Source organism: Seriola aureovittata, chromosome 2 (genome assembly GCF_021018895.1).
Source record: "Seriola aureovittata isolate HTS-2021-v1 ecotype China chromosome 2, ASM2101889v1, whole genome shotgun sequence".
Classification (NCBI taxonomy): Eukaryota; Metazoa; Chordata; class Actinopteri; order Carangiformes; family Carangidae; genus Seriola; species Seriola aureovittata.
Window position 1 is genome coordinate 3,039,226 of NC_079365.1, and position 16,934 is coordinate 3,056,159.

Below are 16,934 nucleotides of genomic sequence, written 5' to 3' on the forward strand. Positions count from 1 at the left end.
CTTATTATCTAATTGTATATCATTTTTTTTTCTCATAAACTAACAATAAGCAGTTTGAAGCTGATGATAAAAATCTTTTTTTTGTCCGTGCTGGATGAGGCTGCTACATTCAAATGTGCTGTGTGAGAAAATGATCGTGATAGCTGCAATGTTGATTGATCCGGACGTTCATTCATCTGATTTGAGCTCTGCTGATTAACCTGCTCCCTGACGTAACTTTCCACATTTATTTATTTATTTATTTATTTCGCAGCGACATCGAGGCTACATTTTCTTCTGGCTCCTTACATGACCGCCTCGATGCCGTACAGTCACCAGGGGGCATGCACATAGTAATAATAATAATAATGCATTTCAGGAAAGCTTGCTACGACGAGGCTCCATCGTTTCCACCTCCCCGTATGAACGCAAACACGGCCGTGGTGTGATGGAGATGTGCGTTTAGGTTCATGTGTCCGGCGGGACTGCCCCTGGCTTTTTTTCTGGGGAAGATCATATTGGATCATATTGTTTGCAGGACGTTGTTCCTCCTGCAGCCCCCCTAGTCTATCCCGACGTAGTTGTGAATTGAACATGGCGACTGTACCAGTATATTGCATCTGCAGATTACCTTACGACGTGACCCAGTTTATGATCGAGTGCGATGCTTGCAAGGACTGGTTCCACGGCAGGTAAGGCCAGATTGTTCACCGTGGTGTTTTTTTGAGGCGGTTTGCATTTGTGGAAAACAAACAAAAATGGCGAGGTCTCGGTGCGTTTGACAGCTTTGTGGCTCTTAGTCGCCCGTCTACATCTGAAGAGAGGCCGCTTGGAGAAGAAGAAGGCGGAGTTAAATATAGCCGACCAGGGTTGTGACATTTTTTCGCGAATAACACAAAGCAGATTCCTCTATAAAAATACAGTTGTATATATAGTGATTTCGGTGTGTTGTTCATGTATTAATTATATTTAATGGGCATTTAACATCCCCGCTGAGCCGCCACACTCAACCGTTCCCGTTGTAATGAGCGGACGGCAGCGGGGGAAGCTTCGGCGGACTCGCTGTGCATTTTGTCTCCCATTTCCTAACCGACACAACCGGCCGCTTTTTGAGGCCGATAGTCCGCCCGTGCTGTCTGTAAATGTTCACATATTCTACCCGCTCTCTTGCCTTTTGTCGGGCTGTTTTTACGGGACATGGTTGAAAATCACGACCCGAGTCTGAGTGAGCTCAGCCCCGTACAGCATTCCTGCCAGGCGGCAGCTATGGCTGACAATAGCCCGTGTTGGATGTACTGAGCTTTTAACATTGAAAAAACATCGACAGCCAGTGAGCCGGTTTGTCAGTTCTTTGAGTTATTGGTCATTGCTGTGTTGATTGACTCTGATTAAACGGAGACGTATCGTACGCAGCGGCTCATCACTTTCCCCGCCGTACATAAAGCTGTGGCGATCTCGGGCCAAATCCCTGTTATCATTATGTTATATTTGCCTCCTGTTGTTGTACTTGTTGTCGTACAAGTCTGTCCCTGCACTCGTCTTTCTCTCGGCATGTTTCACGCTGTTCGGCCGCACTCTGGGTGTCCTTTTGGGAATAGATCATTTGTTAATCGTGTTTCGTTGGGCGAAACAAGCCTTTCAGAGCAATGAACAGTATTTACGCGCCTGAACGTTAACCCTTTAATGCTCCCCCTGGCCGCCTGGGCTATATGTAGCTTTATCACATTATGTAGTAGTGAATTAAATGCTGAGGATAAGCCATGACCTCCAGTCATTTATCCGCATGAGCCACAACAACCACCAGTATATGCGAAAAAAAAAAAAAAAAAAATCAAGAAAAGTATATATTTAATAATAATAATAGGCTTACATTTTATTTATAGGCGCTTTCAAGGACACCTTACAACACAGTAAAAGATAAAATGCAAGTACAAGGCATAAAATACAAAGTAATCAAGTACAAGACATAAAATACAAAATAAATTAGAATAAATATCCATCCATCCATTAACTATACCACTTATCCTTACAGAGTAACTGGGCGAGGGCGGGGTACACCCTGGACAGGTCGCCGGTCTACCACATCGCTGACATACAACCTAGATAGCAAAAATGAAACCTCAACATATGCCTGGGTCCTTGGCCCAAGTTTGGCCCATATTCTTCCACATCTGGGCAGAGTCGTCTGTTATCATGCGGTATCTCATAATAATCTGATAGCATCTGATAATCATACTGTATATGGGCCAGATTTAGGCCGTGGAACCAGGCGCATTCTGGGCCAGAAGAAAACAAGCATGTGGCCCAAGTATAGGCCGGATTTATTTTGCTATCTGGGAAGCACTCATGCTCACATTCACACCTATCGGCACTTTAGAGTCTCCAATTGACCTAATGTGCATGTCTTTGGACTGTGGGAGGAAGCCAGAGTGCAGGTACGGGAGCATAGAAAGGCCTCAGGCCTGGGCTTTGAACCCAGAACCAATCTCACTGTGAGGCGACAGTGCTAACCCTAACCCTCTAGAATAAATACAATTGCATTAAGATAAATATGATTAAACACTGGTTTTGGAGTTAAACAAAATAGGCAAGTTTGAGGCTTGATATCAGCTTAATGCATATATATATATATATATAAATAAAACAGCACTATAAAAGCAATAGTTTGATGTACATACTTTATATTGTGTTCTTAGAAGAAGTCGATCTGTGGTTTTCATTTCTGAGATGATGGTGCCATAGAGTGAGTTATCATTATTTGTCCTGTGGGTTATCACCTGAGTTATGATCTGTAGCGTCACTGGGTGATGATGTGGCGAAGTGGCAGCGTGAACAAAATGAAAAGCAGTGAAACAATAATGGAACCCTGAGGGATCCCACGTGTAGTACGGCGCTGCTCGGCTGTCCTCAGCTATGTAAAATGTCTGTATCATGAGCTCAACATGTAGTATATTTACCTTGGAGGTGGCAACTGGCAGCAGTTCATTGTGCACTGTTATCTGAGATGTAGTACACATTCATGTGGCAAGAGGAAGTAATTACTGTTAATTACGTTGTCAAGCTATAAAACCACCAGAATAGCTGAAAAGTGGAGAGGTAGATGGAAATCTGAGTTGTAACAAGATGTAATAACAACAGTAACAGCACAGGCATGTAATAGTAAGAATGTGGTATTCAATTTTAATTCAGTACTAATTAGAATAAGTTATTTTGGGAAACATGCTCATTTTCTGTCACACATTCAGATAAGAAGACTGGCGTCAGTTTCTCAGTCTGAGCTGTGTTCAGCCTGTAGCTTCTCACGGCAGGGAGAACGTGCAAAAGCCCAGCTCCATCAGAACTGAAAAACTGCACACTTCTACAACTCACAAGCTTCACGTCCAGGAGTCACCTTGGTTTTGTCCACGTCTGAGTCACAGTAGAGGGCTTTTAAGATGCTGCCTGCAGTTATTGCGCCCAGCTGGTGTTGATCAGGAAATAGTTCAAACCTCTCTTAAAACCACAATGTCTTGTTTTTACTGTACATTTCTGCTTTAACCATGTTGAGTGAACAAGGCCCGATATGCACATGAGGAAGTTATGGAATCGTTGGATTTCTAAAACTGTGATATTGTTTATATTAACTGAAGTGTTTATGTGTTTATTGTGAAAGGGGAGACTTGTAAGGACAAACCCAGACAGTTATTGCCAAACTCTGCTGCTTCTTTTTTTTTTTAATGTCCCCCAGTGTACTGCAGGGTTCAGCCTCACCACTGTCATCGATCCTTTTTACGAAAGCAGCAAGCAGCTGTTTTTAGCAAATGCTCTGATAAACCCCCTTTGTGCAGTTAGCATCAAATATTTTGTAGTTTAAGAACCAGTGTTTTTATCAGGAGGTGGTGGAGACCAAACCAAGAGAGTGATTAATGGACTAAGCAATGTGATGTGATGAAAGTGTGTGAAAACTATTCGTCAGCTTCTTTTTGTCGTTCTTTTGCGTCCAGTTAACAAAAAAAATATTAATGCACGTAAGAGCATGTTTCCCAGAACTGTGCTGGTCCTATAGAAAAGAATAGGCCAAAACAAGCGTAGGCTTCTCTCCATTTTTGAGCCGTTTTTGTGAAATTAATACGTTTTGTGCTGTGGACCAACATAGCTATTACACATTATGATGTGAGACTGGGTTGGTAATAAATCAGTTTCACAATAACCAACAATCAATGGCCCAAATTCTTCAACATTGTAAATAACTAAGATATTGTTAATATTTAATTGACATTGCTACAGTTTTTCTTCGCATCAGTCCTCAGTGAAACTACAATTTGTCATTGCTTGACATCACAGCCGTCTTTTTTACAACCAGTCCTCCGACCTGAGCAACCACACAGGTCGTTTTTTTCAACCCTTTGATACGACCCTTAGCAGTGTCTCCTGAAATAGCGCCACTACAGCGGCAGGCGTACCAGACCTTGGTTGTCATGGTTACAATAATAAACACACGGACTGTACCAACAGCGGCATACCTACTTTTGGTGCCATGGTTACTATAATAACGGTCATGGCTTGCTTAGGTTTAGAAAAACATTGTGATTTGGGTTAAAATAAGTAATTCCTCAACATTAGAGGATCTTTGTTGTCATGGTTACAATATAAACAGCTAGTTTCACATGAGAATCGCACACACCGCTCTCCTGTGTCATATTCATCCATCCACCACAACCTCCTCCCGACGTGGACTTTGTCTCTCTTTATACTACGTCACCGCACTTTTCTCTTTGCTCCTGTCATAACTGCTATGACCACTAGATGTCGCCTAGCAACAAAATGTAACTATGGGTCATAATAACCTGCTGCACAGACGACCTGTTGACTCGTTTTTTACAGGACAGTCCAGTTTAAATTCATTCAAACTGTTCTGAGTGAGTCCGTTTTCGTCAGGTGCTGCAGCTTGGTCAGTTACTGCACAGTCTGTCGATGAATGATAACATTTACAATTATTTTGCCAGAAACAACACAAATATTAACAGTATTCAGTACAGTGCACATTCGATGATGATGTCAGTACACAATGCAGCTTTATATCATAAAATAAAAAATATCCACTAGCTTTTTAAATTGGCCAAATCAACTGTATGCATCTACTTGATAATTACTTTACACACCCGACATTTCACAGACCACCAATTACCATTCAAACCTTTCCTTCTTTAAATGGCTGTAGTTTTGTCAGAGAGATAACCAGTCTGAAGAATGAAGAAGGTCTTACACCTGACCGGATTTGTCGTACTTAAATGTCTCACCTGCCCTGCAGCAACCAGCTCTCTGTTAGACAGCGTTCACTGTGGCTTATTGTACAGAATGAGATAGGAGTTTGTCCAGCCCATTAGGTAAGATCACACACGTGTCTGAAAGTACTCTGCATATACTTTTGTGTATTCAGAATGGTTTTCATATATAAATGGGCTTTTCTACCAAGTCATAAAACAATAGCACGTCAAACGAATGAACTGTAAAGTGTGACCATGACAGCAGAGATTACAGATAAAATGCATGAAAAATAGTTATTTCCTGTTTGTCTCTGCTTCACTTCACTAAATTCCAGGGGCAAATATTGTAGTTTTTACTCCACTACATTTATTTCACAGCTGTAGTTATAAGTTCGTTTTACACACACACAAAAAAGCTAATTTTATAAAATATAGAATATGTTATAATAGATTAAACTACCCAAAAGTATATTGAATATGTAAAACAAGCTCCACTCAACATACTGCTTACATGTTATACATGCAATACGTTAATGCAGTAATGTTTCAGTGATAATATAAGAACAACATTGCATTATGTACTTTAACTTTAGATACCTGAAGTACATTTTACTGATAATTGTTCTGTACTTTACTTTAAAAAGTAAATTTTAATGCAGGACTTTGAGTTGTGATAGAGAATATTTACAGTGTGGAGCTGGTACTTTTTACTTTCAATTACATGAATAATTCCACCACTGGAAACAACTGTCAAAAAGTGTTTAGCTACCAAGCATGAAATAAGACTAACATATCCTGCAGCTGCTTCACAATAAAAGCCTTCTGCTGGTTCACTGAGAAAGCAACTTGCTCAAGAGGGGCTGAGTGTGCAGGGGCAGGACCAAACTGTGCAACTTCATAAAGACGAGAGAGAGTAGAGAAAATCAATAGCTACTGAACATAAGCTGAAACACATGCATGAAGTCAAACTCTATGGACGGCGTCCAAGAAGAAATCCATTATGCACCAAACTGTAAGATTAAACTTTACTAAAGAGTGATGAATATTGGCAACATTTGTTGGTCAGATGAAACTGGGGTCCAGCATGTTTGCTTTGGAGCTAGCCAGGAAAAATATCTCTTCTCTCTGGTTTCGTCCATTCCCAGGAGGATTGAATCTGTCATCAGAAATGAAGGCAGACATACAAATATTAAAAATAAACTAAAAAATGAAAGTATCAAAGTTTTGTTGTAAACTGTAAATCAAAGCAATCTGCTCATGAGGACAAACAGTTTTAGACTTCACTTGTTCCACTAGCTCTTCCTGTAATTCCTGCTTGTCTTCCAAGGCTTTATGAGGCTTTGCAATTTCCATTTAACATATGAAAAGTGTTGGTGCCAGGGACAGCTCAAAATAAAACTTTTCAGAGGCCAAAAAACAGATTCCATTTAAATTTCATGTCCCTAAATTGTTTTCCCCTATGCATACAAAAGATGACATTTTTTAAGAAAATAAAGGCTTTATAAAAATTTGATTTTGAACAATTAACAAAAAACATCATAGTAATAAATTCCCATATTCTTTTAAAAATAAACTGAAACAGAAAATGATGACTATTGCTTTTGTATCATATAAAGATTCAAATTTTAAAAAAAGTTTCAGCTCCTGTCAGTAATTCTTCAAACAACTTGTGTGTCTGTGATATGTGGATTTAACTGATCAATAATATGAGTTTATAACATTTAGAAATTACTAAAAGTAAAATGTTATACACATTGTGAGTTCTTTTATCATTTACTGTAGTTCACATGAAATCACAGGCCTAACAATGATAAAACAGTTTCCTCTCAGTTGTGCTTTGATAGAAATTAAAAGCCATAAGGCATATATATTACAATTGTAATGTTAAGCCTCAGTCAATGTGAATACATTGCAGATCATGAGGAATCGTTAATACAAACATGGCTCCTATAGATGCAGATTCAAGGAAAGAAACCAAGATCTTGACTTTTCACCTCAGACAGTCAATGGAGACATGATGCAACACTTTTTAGTTGAAGTATAAAATGTGCCGTAAAAATAAAGGTTAGTTTTACCTCAATTATAATTAGGTCTAAGGGCCCCACTTTGGGCACCCCTGTCCTTGAGGGTCCCCTCCCTCAGAAAAAGCTCGATACTGTACTGCAGTATTTCATTTCACATGCAGCCCAGGATGCAGCGACGATGCTCCCTGCAAAACAGTGTCGGAGGGTGTGCACTGACATTAAAATGGCTAATTCCCTGCAAAGAAAACACCAAAAAAAACAGCCAAGATGTAGTGTATGCAGACTGTGTAATTGTGCGATCCAATTCTTAATCAAAACCTGCCATTTTCAGTGTGAAGGTTGCAGCTCGAAGGTGGCTGTTGTTTCTCAAAGCATAGGAGATTTTAAAAACGGTAACAGCCAGGGGAAGCGGAAAGGGAGGAGAATGCCATATGCACCCAATGGCAGGTTTATACCCACAGCCTACATCAGGTGAGTCAGACTAGTCCGGACTTGACTTGAAGTCCACAAAGTCTGACTGTAGGTGGATTAGCTGTATTCTTTCACCACAGTGCCAGCCCAATTTTTTGGATCTGGTTGTTTTTCAGTTACTGAATTTCAAAAAGTATTATTTGATATGATGTGATATTTGAGACTCCTCTTGCTACCCCAATACAGCAGAGGTACATGGAACTGGACCACTACAATGTTCCATCCATATCACAGTCGCCCTCTTAAGGTTTTTGTAAGTGAGTTTTAGTAGAAATGTTTCAGGTGATGTAAAATATCCATCTTGCAGCAATGACTTTGAACAGCTGATTATTGAATATATCAGCTGTGTAAATAGTATTGCTCCTGACTTGTACTGACTGCAGACACGTCTCATGTATGTCTTGTTTTGATTAGTGGCAAATCATTTCCCTGACATGCCCGAGTAGCTTTGTGCTCAGACTATAGCTAGTCCCATGTCAACCATAGTATTTTTGTGTGCAGTAGCTGACATAATCAGGTGTGTCTCAAATGGCAGCTTATTAGCAACAATAAGGACTTCTGCTTGCTAATTAAGTAACTAGCTAGTTGCTAGCTCAACTACCCAACTCCTCTTTAAAACGGCTAAAGTTATTATGAATTTTGAAACATCAATTCTTTCATGAGATCATTCACTTTGAAATACAGTAGAATATGACTACATGTATACACAGATATGAAACATATCTTTCTGTTATAGCACAGTTAGCTAACACTAGCAGTCAACCTCCAAAAGGGCACTGGATGAGAGATGTGACCGACAGTGGAGGCCGAGCTAGCGCGGCTAACTGTGGGGAGTGGGTTCAGTTCACAAGTAGCAATAAAAGACTAGAATTACTGCCTTGCAGTTATATGAAGTCTTGAGTTATGGCTAAAAAGTTATGTGTGAGGTCACACTGACCTGGATTTGGCATCTTCGGTTAATTGAACAGTTGATATAGAAGAGAAGCAGCAATGATGGAGTGGGCAGAGAAAGAGAAGGTCTCATAGTATCACCATAGTAGGACCTTTTCACCCCGATACTATTAAGTTAATGAGGGAAGCACAGTGAATACTTGTCATTACTTTAGTTTTTATTATTTATTTTGACTTTACATATATTTTAGTTCAGGAGTTCTGCTAATCAGCCCAGAAATTCCAACACTTGCTTATAATCTGGAGTTTAAATCTGGATTCTTCAAAATAAAATGGGTTCCAGCTACCGGGAGTTTACAGGGTTTTCACCATGTGTGGCGTGTTGCTACCCTGTAATGTTAAGAAGTTGCAGGTTTTATATAGTGACACTAAAAGTCGGTGATGGTATTACCTTATGCCATTACATAACCACAAAAGCAGCACCATGTTGACCAAAAGCTGCTTTGCTAGCTTTTATCTCACTAAGTGTTCACTAGCAAATGAAAGTGTCTGAAAAGAAGACAGATAGCTATATATACCTGATCATATCTGCTGTTATAGGGCTGCGTTAGTAATTTATTACTGCACATCTATAGGAATTGTGAGGAACAGATCTTTTTAAATGCTCAAAATCACAGCAGCAAAGGCAGAGATGTGTGACTTATAGTCAAGCTCAAGTAAAGTGCCAAAATCCAGACTATTGTTAATCGAAGAGCCTCTATCTATGTCAAGGCTGGCAACTTATTTAGTAAATGACAGGCCGACAGGCAGTATCTATTCATTATCACTCTCCAAGATGAGCGACCCACTCTCCAAGCAGCACTATTCATTCAAAGAGCCTGGTGTCCCACATTCGTATCTCAGTAGCCCAAAGGATACTTAACTGACTGTGCTAGTCATTAGTAATGGTAGGCAAGCCACTAGCATACTTAGGCTAGCTCATGTGGCATGAGATTTTCACAATAAAAGCTGTAAATACTAACAAATGACATAAATTTGACTTGATGTACAACTTTATTTATTCGCTCACACATGAACAAACTGCTGTCATCGCGATATTTACTATAGCTGCTTTTACACTTGTCAAAAAAGACAAACTAATATCAGGCATTTCTCTGCAATGTAAAAGAGAAGAATCTGCGTTCACTGCCGGATCTAATGACTCTGCAGTCATGGCAGGTATTTATTGGCTCCGGGTTCGACCGGCAGTAATCTAAACTAGACAACCGGGTGAACCCAACAATTTTTTGTGTGCTGTGGAGCTTGCATACCACAGACACTGTAAACAGACCTGCCGCCTGCAGAGCACGCTGCTGTCAAACCAGAAACCCCACAGCTACACACTTTAGCCACCACTTTACCTTTCTCCTGTATCTGCATGTGTGTGTGTGTGTGTGTGTGTGTGTGTGTGTGTGTGCTCTGTAACTGCATGTGATGACATTGCTCCCTGCAGTTGTGTGTGTCCTCTCAAACAGAAAGGCAACTCATCTGACAGCATAAAAAGAGTCAGTTGCCTTTTTTTGGCAGGTTTTCCTGCGTTTAAAAAAATCCATATCTCAAGAACTCCTCAAGGGAATCCCTTCAAATTTGGCACAAACGTTCACTTGGACTCAAGGACGAACTGTGTGGCAAATGGTTCATATTTTATGACTCTGGATAAACAGGGATGTAATCTGAAACTCATCTGAGTGGCGGAGGCAGACGACCACGAGGAGGTGATTGTTGCTTTCTATGAGATTTGGAGCATTCCTGCTATAACTGTCTTAGTTTAAATGATACCAGATGCACCACACTGTGTAACACCCACTGCCATAGCATTGAACAAGGATTATCAAGGAAATTAGATTGAACCTAAAAAAAAATGATATTCGATTTTTCCATTTTCATTGTATTGAACAGGCCCTGACTCATACTCCAAGTGAGGGGCATCCTTAAAATGCTCTGTCTATCCAACCCACTCTTGTTTTTGCTTTTCACTAAAAACAAAAATGAGAAAACTAGAGAAAAGCAAACAGTTGTGTTGAATAGACAACAATGACAAGAAATCATTTCAGAAGTAACCTGAGGGAGGAATTTGGTTTTCGACAGTGTAGATTGGAGTACAGGTCACTGGCTTCAAACTGCCTTCATTAGATTGATCCCTAAAGTGAGACAGTGGAGGCCCCATGAACAAGCAGAACATAGTTTAGAACACACAGGTGACATGGGCGCATGACAGCCCCACAGTGAACTGCAGGACAAACCCTTGAAAAGCAGCTCTTCGAAAACAGAAGTGACATAAGCAGTGATGGACATGTCATTTGATATTTTGTCAGTCTTTGCAGAGGAGCAGTCATTTCTCTTGCACCTCCCACAGGAAGGTAAAAGGTTGAAGTCAGTGTCAGAGCTGTTCAAGGACACCGCTGCACTGCAGTTCATAAAGTGATGAAAGAACTCAGATGTGGTTTAGATCTAGCCCAGGTTTAAAAATACGTCCTGTACTCTCAAAATCAGCTCTGAAACCAACATGGCCATAATGTAGATCAGTTAATCATGGGCTGCTTTCACAAAGATAGAACAGTCAGACTTCAGACAGACGTCTAGATTCGTCTGATGCACAAATCAATTTAGTTCTTGGCTATCTTAGACTGGACTGTGGTACAATGAATTCTGGGTAAATCAAGACTTTTTTCAATATAAAAAAAAATGGCAGACCAGGAATTGTATTCAACCGCTCAGCTCCATTTACCCCAGCAGGAAATGTTTGTCTTTTGGAAGAATTCAACAGTTACGAGAGCGAATGAGGAATGAAGCAATAAAAAGAAAAATCTGATTCTTCTCTTTGCTCTCTTCATAACAATATTAGCAAACCACAAATTGTGAGCCATGTTTCCCTGTTTCTTGTTGTTGGGGGCTACTGGTCAGCACAGGTGTCATTGATTGTTACCATGGTAACATTGGTTTTAGGCCTGAATTAGTCTGAGGGTAAGGTGTCTAATGTTTTTGGCTTAAAGTCTTTATTTTTGTGCAACGGTCTTAGACTAATCTCCTACATCAGACTAATCTATGAGCAGAATGAAGACTGGAGCAGCACTACACACCAGTGTGAGATATCTTTGTGAAACCGGCCCCTGATCCCATGATGTGTGTTTAGTCTTAGACAGAAACTTGTCAGCTGAATTAGTCTGGAGCTCTGTCACAGCTTCACTGTTGTCATGGTGACACATTTAAGTCATTCTCAAACTGAAGTGACCACACTGCTCTGCTGACTGAATTCTTACCAAGTTAGTTAAGGACGTCATGAACAGGAATTTCTACTATGTCCACACACCCACCTACTCCTGTATTTTCCTCCAGTGAAAGCGAGTACACTGTGTAGTAAAGCCGTGGAGTTCCCAGGGGAAAAAAAAGAAAAAGAAGACATTCTGGGAAACTCCCAGTTCATTGAGTTTGGGAGCAGCGGCTCCAAATGGGAGGAATTTGCTCGTGCAAGAGAGCATGACAGCTGCGGCTGGAAACAGTGGGAAGACATGGGTGTTTACTGTCATCATGTCAAACGGGACAAACGCATTGTTTTCAAATCAGCCAATGGACCTTTGTCATGCTCTTACCGCTTGTCTATAATGTTGGTTTTATTTCTGCATCACTGGAACCTTTGTATCGTATTACAACTTTACCCAGATAACTACATTAGTCATAAACACCTTCTCTTCACTCTAAAGCCTCAAGTCTTAGTTTATGTCTCCCATGCAATTGTCAGTGTGTAACACTTACAAAGGCCATTTTTTTTGCATTGAGTACTTTTACTTTCATTACTGATAACACTTAGACTTTTTCTGAAATAAGCTTTCCACTGCAGGAGTTTATTGTCATATTTTTACAGTGTATTATTGCTGCTTTCACTTAAGTGAAACACTTGAGTTCTTCCTCCACCACTGTAGTAATCAAACTATTGCTGCTATAAATACACAACAACTAATTCTAATGCTGCTACTATACTACCACTAAAATCAATAACTATGAAAATTACTGAGCAGATCAAAGCTAAATTAGACAATGCTTTCAAAATAAGGGCTTGAGCAATACAAGAGGGAACAATAAATAAAGATGCAAATAATTCAGTAACTATGGATGATGCAAAAATGTCTCTAGTCTAGTCTCTAGTATGCTTTGTGGATGTGCAAGGCCTTGTGTCTTTATTAAAAGTAAAGACTATCCAATTACATAATACTACAGTAGTAATACTTATATACGTACTTATAATTAATTATATAATATTTATATACGAACACTTCAACACGCTTCAAGAGACATAAACATTAGTAAAACGTTTCTCATTTCACATCTCACAAGTGATAATTGCATCAAACTGAGGCAAACTGGTGGCTCATGCTAATTCAACCATCACTTCCTTTTTCACAGCAGCCGTGCTGTAAACCACAGCGCTATATAGATGTAGAACATATAGATGCTTATTCATATGTCGTGTGTGATGGATATTCATAGTCTGCTATCTGATGTATGTATTGTGTTGTCCTCCATTGTCCTTCCTCTTTGTCCCGCGCTGTACTGGACTGAATATGCTGCTGTCCGTCACTATGGACCAGGAGTCACTGTAAAGGACTATTCCAGTGTTTTTTCATGGTTCATGTTCTAATACACATTCTAAACACCTTCTAAAGGCAATTTTGTATTTTAGTTTTTAAATGCGTTTGTCCTTTCACACTGACATTTCTGTTCATGTTGCTACATGAACAGAAATCAAGGGATTTCAAGGGAGCTAAAATAATATTTTGGGCTACTTATTTTTATATCATCACTTTCAATTACAGCTGAAGCAATTAATCAATTTGTGGATTTACAGAAAATTTATTTCTGATAATAAATTAATTGTTGAAGTTTTTTTTTAAGCAAAAATTCTCAATAGTCTCTTGTTCCAATTTCTCATATATGAGCATCAGCTGTTTCTCTCGGGCCTTGAGAAATTGGATCAGGCATTTTCCTGACATTTCATTGACCAAACAATTACTTGATTAATCAAGAAAATAATTGTCACATTAATGGATGGTTAAAATAATCATTAGTTGCAGCACTGTTGTCAAAGGAAATAAACAATGTAAGCAGACATGATGTCACCGTACCTGTTATACTGTAGTGAGGGGGAAAAACACACATTAAAACCTAAAACTACTACATGCTTTGGACAATGGGTCCCTTAATGTCACTTTACCTAGACATTAAAAAGTGTTTTTCTCGTTTCAGCTGTGTTGGGGTGGATGAAGATGACGCTCCAGACATTGACATATATCACTGTCCGAACTGCGAAAAGACTCATGGCAAGTCCACATGTAAGTAGCAGCTGCAGTGACTGTTGATGAATGAGCTTTTCAGCTTTATATTCAGTTATTTGCACAAGTAATTTCTCGCATTGTGGTACTGTGATCCAAAATGTTGATTTTTGTATTTTTTTTTCTGCTTCAGTGAAAAAGAAAAAGAACTGGAGCAAACATGACACGGGACAAAGCACAGATATCAAAGCTGTTCAGAACGGCAGTCAGGTTTTCATAAAGGAGCTTCGCAGTAGGACATTTCCAAGGTAAAGACAGTTTAGAGACATAGACACACAACTCATTATCAAACTGTACAACTGTCAGCATCACAATCTGGCTAATAATGTGAGATGATGTGGTGACAAGTCAGACTTAACCCTCTATAATTAGGAGCACATTTAATAAATTCAATTATGATGAAGATTGTGATATTGATTAGGCCTCTTGAAATTTCATTAGTTTAAATATTCTCCTGTCACTTTGTGAATAATCCCAATAGGGGGCACTGTCTCATAACTTTTCAAGATCTGCTCTCAGATCGTTTCACATGTTGTTGGCAGAGGGATTAGATCTCATTTGATTTTACTTCATTTCAGGAAGAGCTAGTTTAATCCTTCATTCCTCACGTTGCTGTGGTGTCGCTCTGGTTGTGTGTGGCTTCACAGTGCTGATGATGTGGTGGTGAAGCTGGGCGGCAGTCAGCTGACCATGGATTACCTGGAGGAGAACGGCTTCAATGAACCGATCCTTGTTCAGAAGAAAGACGGTCTGGGCGTGTCCATGCCTGCTCCCACCTTCTACATCAGTGATGTGGAGAACTACGTCGGTGAGGACGTAGTACTGCTGACAACACATACTGTTACTACCACTGCTCTTACTACTACTGCTACAGCAGCTCCTGCTACAGCTTCTGCACTAGTGCACCTGTTACTTGTGCAACTACTAGTGCTACTGTTGCAGCCAATGCTGCTTCATTATAAGGCTGTGACATCAGTAGTGATGCTAACACTTGTGTTTTACTACTACTACTGTTTCTACTACCACTAATACTACTGCAACTAAAATGTGCGGCACCTGTAGTCTTGTCGACCACTCAGAGCGCTTAACAATACATGCCACACTCACCCATGCACACACACATTCATTCATCCCACCCACACACACACACACACATACACTGAAGGCGCAGCCATCAGGAGCAGTCTGGGGTTCAGGTTGTTGCCAAAAGACACTTGGATACGTGAACCGGAGGAGCCGAGGATCAAACCGACCGATTAGTGGATGACCTGCTCTACTGAGCCACAGCCGCCCAACTGCTACCTCTATAACAATCACTACTAGTTTTACTAGTATAACTAGTACCACTGCTGCTACTGTGGCAACGATCCCTATAGCTACAACTGTCAGCGCTACTATTGCTGTTACTATTACTATTATAAAAGTCATTGTTGCTACTAGTAACCACTGCTGAGAGAAGCTGAGAAAGGCCATACTCGCAAATTGTTTTTTATCCCATTATCTCAAGATAAAAAAGCTTGTTTTCTCATTATAATTACTTTGTAAATCAGAGATTAACGATATTTTATCTATTCATTAAAGTTTTATCTCGATATAATGATCTTTATTATCTTGAGATAACGAGATTAAAAATAGAGTGTGGCCTTTCTCAGCTTCCGTAGTTACCACTGATAACAATATTATTATTATTGTTTCCATAACTATAACTAAGTATTAGGTACATTAACAATAGTACCTGTGCATTACAGTACTAAAATAAGGTGTACTACCTTTACTACTATAACCAAGTACATTTTAAGTTCTGTTCAGTACAAATTTCAGGTACTTTTTGAGTATTTCCATTTAGTGCCACTTTAAACTTCACCTCATATTGTATTTTTTTTTAGCCACACATTTATTTAACATATACAAAACATATGATACACTCTTACAGATACTAAACTACTTAACAGTATACAAAGTATACCAGCCACAACAGTAAAAAAAAAATGCTAATTACAAATAAATTCATCAGCAATAATAATATAATAATATATATTCTTACAATTTATTTTGCGTATACACTTGTATAACACAAAGGCCATTTTTTTTTGCATCTAATACTAGTACTAATACTTTAATTACTTTTACTAATAACACAAGTAACATTTTCACTGCAGGAGTTTTATCGTCATATTTTTACAGTGCAACTATTGCTGCTATTATTGTTAATCTTTAATTATTCAGGTGAATCCCTTTGAGATAGAAATCTCATTTTGAAGAGAGACCCGAATGAACATAAAAAACATAATAAAAACAATCCATGAACAGAATTTACAATACAATTTAAATAACAAAATTACAGAATTGTAATAAAAATGCCACAAGGCAAATTTAAAAGATATAAGATTATAAAACATCAGTTCAAACAATTGCATTCTGTTTTGGGAAGGTTTAAAATCTTGTTTCTAAAACGTGGATGACTTATAAAACTTGTAAACTACCAACTGCTCTGACCAAGAGAGACGTAATGTAAGATGGTAATTTCCCAATAAGGGCTTTGTAAAGTGAATAGGTACCAAAGCATGTCATGTCTATACATACACAACTACTGCTGCTATGCTATCACTACAATCAATAATAGTATGAATATTACAGCGTAGATCAAAGCTAAATTAGACAGTGCTTTCAAAATAAGAGCTTGAGCAACACAAGAGGGATCAATAAATAAAGATCCAAATAATTCCGTAACTGTGGACTTTGTTTGCACATCCTTGTGTCTTTATTAAAAGCAAGGACTATCAAATTACATAACACTGTATTTGTGCTTTACATTTCCACCCTCACAAGAATCACAAGATAAATGTACTACTTCCTCTTCAATAGGGGGCGCTTCTGTTCTTTGCTCCCCCCGGTTGTCTGGTGCTCAGATATGGGATCACTTGTTAGATATCAACAGTGCACTGCAACACACATAT

General features: G+C 39.2%; 1 protein-coding gene across 3 annotated transcripts in view; it reads left to right on the forward strand.

Moving 5' to 3' along the window:
- The first annotated feature begins 245 nt into the window (after positions 1-245).
- Positions 246-16,934, forward strand: part of phf2 (PHD finger protein 2) — a 36,849-nt gene continuing 20,160 nt past the window's right edge. For 2 of the 3 annotated variants that reach the window (XM_056396423.1, XM_056396432.1), the window contains exons 1-4: positions 247-671; positions 13,892-13,977; positions 14,111-14,225; positions 14,625-14,785. In XM_056396423.1, the coding sequence (XP_056252398.1) occupies positions 574-671; positions 13,892-13,977; positions 14,111-14,225; positions 14,625-14,785 (460 nt within the window). In that variant the 5' untranslated portion in view covers positions 247-573. Of the gene's footprint in view, positions 672-13,891; positions 13,978-14,110; positions 14,226-14,624; positions 14,786-16,934 lie in introns of all 3 variants that reach the window. The other variant, XM_056396441.1, reaches the window with a different exon arrangement.